The sequence below is a fragment of the Camellia sinensis genome, chromosome 7, assembly GCF_055761805.1.
Source record: "Camellia sinensis isolate YWXY chromosome 7, ASM5576180v1, whole genome shotgun sequence".
Classification (NCBI taxonomy): Eukaryota; Viridiplantae; Streptophyta; class Magnoliopsida; order Ericales; family Theaceae; genus Camellia; species Camellia sinensis.
In genome coordinates this window covers 21,579,342-21,584,720 of record NC_138967.1, presented here as the reverse complement: position 1 = coordinate 21,584,720, position 5,379 = coordinate 21,579,342, and the positions used below count along the sequence as shown (strand labels likewise).

The window sequence follows — 5,379 nt, the reverse complement described above, 5'->3', positions numbered from 1 at the left end:
CTATCTACTTTAGCTATCTTCTATTAAAATATTCTTATACTTTAACTACCTTCTTTCCAATCTAAAAAAAAAAAAACTAACTTCTTTCAAATTATTATTTTTTTCATTCTTCTAAATATAATTATATTTTTGTGAAAGTTACATTTTTCTACTATCGTATTTTTCAAATGGTCATATTTTTTCAACGGTCATATTTTTGTAACGGTCATATTTTTACAACGGTCATATTTTTCCAACGGTCATATTTTGCAACGGTCATATTTTTATACTTTTCTATTATAAATAAGACATTCCCTATCATTTGATCTTATCCTCAACTCAATTTTCTACTTCATCCAAACTTCCATATCTCTCTCTATGGCTTCCAATTCTCTTTATGATATGCTTGTAAATGACTCTGACTTCTCCGAATCTGATGATGATTTGGAGATGCTCAAAGCTATTACTATGGATAAAGAACTACTAGATAGTGAAATAGGATCAAGCTCACGTCGTGGTTCTGTTCGAGGTCGTAAAGTCATTCATCGTGATCATATTCAAGGTCATGAAAGGCTTTTTCTCGACTATTTTGCTGAATCGCCTGTATATCCTCCTGAGCTATTTCGAAGGAGGTTTCGGATGAAGCGTTCACTTTTTCTTCGAATTCAAGCTGCAGTAGAAGCGCACGATCCATACTTTCTTCAAAAAAGAAATTGTGCTGGAAAGCTTGGTTTGTCTTCTCTTCAGAAGATAACTGTTGCACTTAGGATGCTTGCTTATGGAGTAGCCGCTGATTTTATGGATGAATATGTGAGAATTGGAGAAAGCACTGCAATAGAAAGCTTAAAATATTTTGTTAAAGCAGTTGTTGATATTTTTTCTAATGAGTATTTGAGGTCACCAAACAGCAATGACATCGCTAAACTACTAGCGGTTGGTGAAAGTCGTGGATTTCCTGGAATGCTGGGGAGCATTGATTGTATGCATTGGAAATGGAAAAATTGTCCGACTGCGTTGAAAGGTATGTATACTGGTCACATTCATGAACCAACAATTATTTTGGAAGCTGTTGCATCATATGATCTTTGGATTTGGCATGCATTTTTTGGATTACCTGGGTCTCATAATGATATCAACGTGCTAGAAAGGTCTTTTGTATTTACCGAACTTGCTCAAGGGCGTGCTCCTGCAGTCAATTACACCATCAATGGTAATGAATATACAATGGGATACTATCTCGCCGATGGTATATATCCACAATGGTCAACATTTGTGAAAACAATTCCTTCTCCTCAAGGAAATAAGAAAAAACTTTTTGCTGCAGCTCAAGAGGCGACAAGAAAAGATGTAGAACGTGCATTTGGAGTGCTTCAAGCACGATTTGCAATTGTGCGTCGACCAGCACGTTTTTGGAATACTAAAATACTTAAATATATTATGAAGGCGTGCATAATTCTACATAATATGATCATTGAAGATGAGCGGGATGACAATGGAGTAAAAGATTTCAATTATGATCAAATCGATGACAGTCCCCATGTAACAATGTTACAGGAGAGAACTACTGAACTTATGGAATTCATTCAATGCCATCATAACATTAGAGATAGGCAAACACATTCTCATCTCCAATCGGACCTTGTCGAACACTTGTGGCAATTACACAGCGAGTTGTAAAAGTTTTGAATTTGAAGTTTCATTTTATGTAGTATGCTATTAGTTTTGAATGTAATCAGTATATGCTTTTAATTTATGTGTAATTTTATAATTCTATATGTCTTTTAATTATATGGTTATCATTTTAATTCTATGGTTTTCACTTTAATTATATGGTTTTCACTTTAATTATATTTCCACTCTTATCTTCTTCCCATTTCCATATGTTATTCTACTCTAAATGGAAAGTCATTAGAAGTAAACCTTAAAATTCACTTAAAACTTGTCAAAATAGTTTCAGGCTTCAGCTTTCAAGTTCAGTCTGGCTTCTAGAAAGTAAATGATGCACACACAATTTCCAAACCAGATTAATACCAAGGTAATTGGTATAACATGTGTGTGATGTATTTAATTATTAACACATGAATACATTGACAAAAAGATATTGGTTTTCATACAGATTCTACATTCATAATGCATACATCAAGACTCAAGTCCACCAAAATATGGGTAAATACATCAAATTTACCTTACACAATTAACCATTCTCTAGTTTTTGCCTTTTGGTAGCATCTCTGTCTACCCCAAGAGGATTCCTCAAACTTCTCTCATCTGATTTAGTTAATGGCTTTTGTGACCTGGCAGTTAAAGGCAGCAAAGTGAATTGAAGAAACAGATACAGAAAATCAGAAATAGACAAGTGGGGAGGGGGAGGACAAAAAGGAAGCAAATATACCGAAATGATACTAAACAAACCAGAAATTAATAATAAGGATAGTTGGAAATCAAAAAACACTATCAATAGTGCAGGCAACAAATTAAAAGATAATGACAAACTGTTAATATTCAATCATACTGTAGAAAGAACAACTATAACCTTTCCAAATTTGAGACAATTCAAACCCTCACTGACATGATGGCCCTACTTCCATGGACTAGCACTGGACTAATTTAGAAAAAAAAACTGCAAATAATAAATGGAAATAATCCAGTTGCTCAATAGTCAATGAAAATTTCAGACTACATAATTACACTAAACTTGACAAACTATGTGAAATCAATAACCTAAAACTAGGACCCACAAACCCAGCCCAATTTGCACAAGGTTGAATGGGAAAGCAACAGAAACTTCCACTGTTTCATGTCAATGTTTCTTCATCTCAACCTCTAATTTAATAATACATGTGAACCTGTGGGCATTGACACCCCGAGTCCTGCATCATGGGCACCTCTGGGGGAGTAAGTCTCATCAATAGGCAGTTTCTCAAGTTTCCAGTCAGATGTAAACAGGTTTGACATCATTTGCACCGAAACTGGCAGCACAAACTGGGCACTTGCGATGGTGTGATTCTATAATCCTTTGAATGCACGGATTGCAAAATAGGTGGTAGCATTTTCTGATGACAACCTGAAGAGTCAAACATTTGTAACAATGTTGAAACATGCTAAATAAAAATTAATTACAGACGAAAATGCATAGACAACGCATTTAAAAAAATCCTTTATTTGTGCCAAGGGCAATAAGCATATTACATATTTAAAGCAATAAGCATATTACGTATTGTATCTAAGTCTATGATGGTTCTTGTGAAGTTGGGAAATTTCAATTATCCTATCTGACATCATAGAGGCAAAACATGAGATATATTTATGATATAAAACCACCAAATAATGTATAATCAAAAAATTCTTGAGTTATAATTAAAATAATATGTATAAACGAGAAAGAGAAGAGTAAAGAGAGAATCTAACAAAGTTGATCAATGATTGAAAAACAGAATTGATTTATTATTTTGATTAACAACTATTATATACAAACACATGTCTAACTAATATCTAACTGACTAATGAGTTTATTACAAGAGAATTAATTGCATGCTATTGCTGTACACTCTTGTGATGAACCTGCAGCTCGATTGCCACATGTGGTCTTCCTTGTGCTAATTATTTTAACCGAACGGAATAAAAAAATTTAAAACCACTTTAATATAAAAATGTATGGAACATTATATATTTTATTGTCACATTACACAACCCATTATCACACTTAAAATTTTAATAAATAAAAATAACAATAAAAGAATAACAGAGCTCAAATTCACGTAATTAACCATCTACTCATATTCATGTGAATAACCATCTACTTGTAGTTTAAGTAAATTATTAACTGGCGTTCATCACCTCTAAATTATTTCAGTGATGTTGAATAATAATGATGTAAACATATAAATCCAAACTTATCTCTGCAACCACAATTTCTTGAGCTGAGTTTCAGCATAATCTACAAAGAAAAAGTAGGTGCAAAAGCCCAAAAAATTCTCAAATGATCATTAACCTTATATGTCACAGAACCCAAATGATCCAAGGAAACTTCTATCAAGGATGCCACATTCCGTTTGGAGTTGACCAAGGAAAGACTTCAATCTCTCCTCAACAATTTCAATCTCTGAACCCATATATTCACCTGTTCAGGAATATATTGCACCAATGTGACCAAACACAAAATATGAACTATAACACTATTTTTTCTCTTTTTTTCCTTTTCTTCTAATGTTCTAGCAACAAATTGATTCAACGCCTACAACAGATATAAAATACTAGCAACCACAAAGCCATCATATATTCGAAATTGTCTCCATGACATTAACGTTTAGAACACCAGAAGCAACAAAATCGATTGACCAGTAATGCTTTGGTCCAGTTACATGTCGCGACATAGAAAGGTTAGCTATTTCAAATCAATCTTTGAACCCACTAATCAACAGTTATATAGTATCACTCACTTCATTTTAGTAGCCTAAGTTTCTTATAAGCATTTTATCAAACAGTTGACAGGCCATTGTGCAACAGCATTAAATTGTGTTCTATGTTATCCAAATCCGAAGAAACATCAAATACTAAACCAAATTCAACAATTTCAAATATATGCAAGATGTAATCTTTGATTTTTCATGAATACTTTTTACTATTAGCCAGAAACAAAGAAAGAAAATAGTCTGTATAAATTTTCTTCTCTGTTTCATCAATATTTTCTGAACCCATTGAAGATTGATCAATATTTTCTGTTATCTATCAAAATTATACTAATAACAGAATGGCATTAACAGAATGACATTAATTTTACCGCCAAAAACAAAGTTCAGGAGCCAAAAATAAATAAAAAATTAAAAGGTGCATGAACAGTACCTCGCTTGTCCTGGCGAGGTACTGTAGCTCACCACCATTGTAGCGATCCTTGAGCGAGTCTGCTGGAGCAATGTTTTACCCTTCCAAGCTCGCTTCTATGGCTAAAAGGAAAGAATAGCCAAGCTGCTGGAGATGCTCTTAGTGGCTAGTGGCTAGTGGCTAGTGCTTTATGCTTAATACTTGATGGTTGCTTGGGACTTGGGTAAATCCTATACCCTAATGAATTAATATGAATTTTATTTATAAATTAATTTTTTCATGAAAAATAATGAGATAGTTTATGACAATCAATGTTGAGAGAGAAGATGAGATAGGTAGAGAGAGTTTCAGAAACAATGGGTACGTGGGCACCATCTTTTGAAATAGACTTTTACATCATTTTTTTATTTTATTTTTAAAAAAGACTTAAAACTATTTTTAATTATAATAAACTATATTCTGTTTAATTTGGAGTTTTTAAAAGTAGCTTTTTGAGTTTTCAATTTTTATTTTTATAATTTTAGTAATTTTTAAAAATATTTTAATCAATTTTTTTTAATTCATTTAATTTTGATATCC

The 5,379-nt window shown here is 32.6% G+C and overlaps 1 protein-coding gene and 1 long non-coding RNA gene across 2 annotated transcripts; one reads left to right on the top strand and one right to left on the bottom strand.

Moving 5' to 3' along the window:
* The first annotated feature begins 282 nt into the window (after positions 1–282).
* LOC145794608 (uncharacterized) lies at positions 283–1,804 on the top strand. Its single transcript, XM_082877025.1, has one exon. The coding sequence runs from the start codon at positions 358–360 to the stop codon at positions 1,654–1,656; it is 1,299 nt and encodes a 432-aa protein (XP_082733151.1). The 5' UTR covers positions 283–357; the 3' UTR covers positions 1,657–1,804.
* Positions 1,805–2,415: 611 nt separating this feature from the next.
* On the bottom strand, positions 2,416–4,980 carry LOC145794607 (uncharacterized). Its single transcript, XR_014334526.1, has 3 exons — positions 4,822–4,980; positions 3,971–4,099; positions 2,416–3,043 (listed from the first exon to the last, which is right to left on the bottom strand). It is a non-coding gene; the product is annotated as an uncharacterized LOC145794607 (long non-coding RNA).
* Between the last annotated feature and the right edge of the window lie 399 nt (positions 4,981–5,379).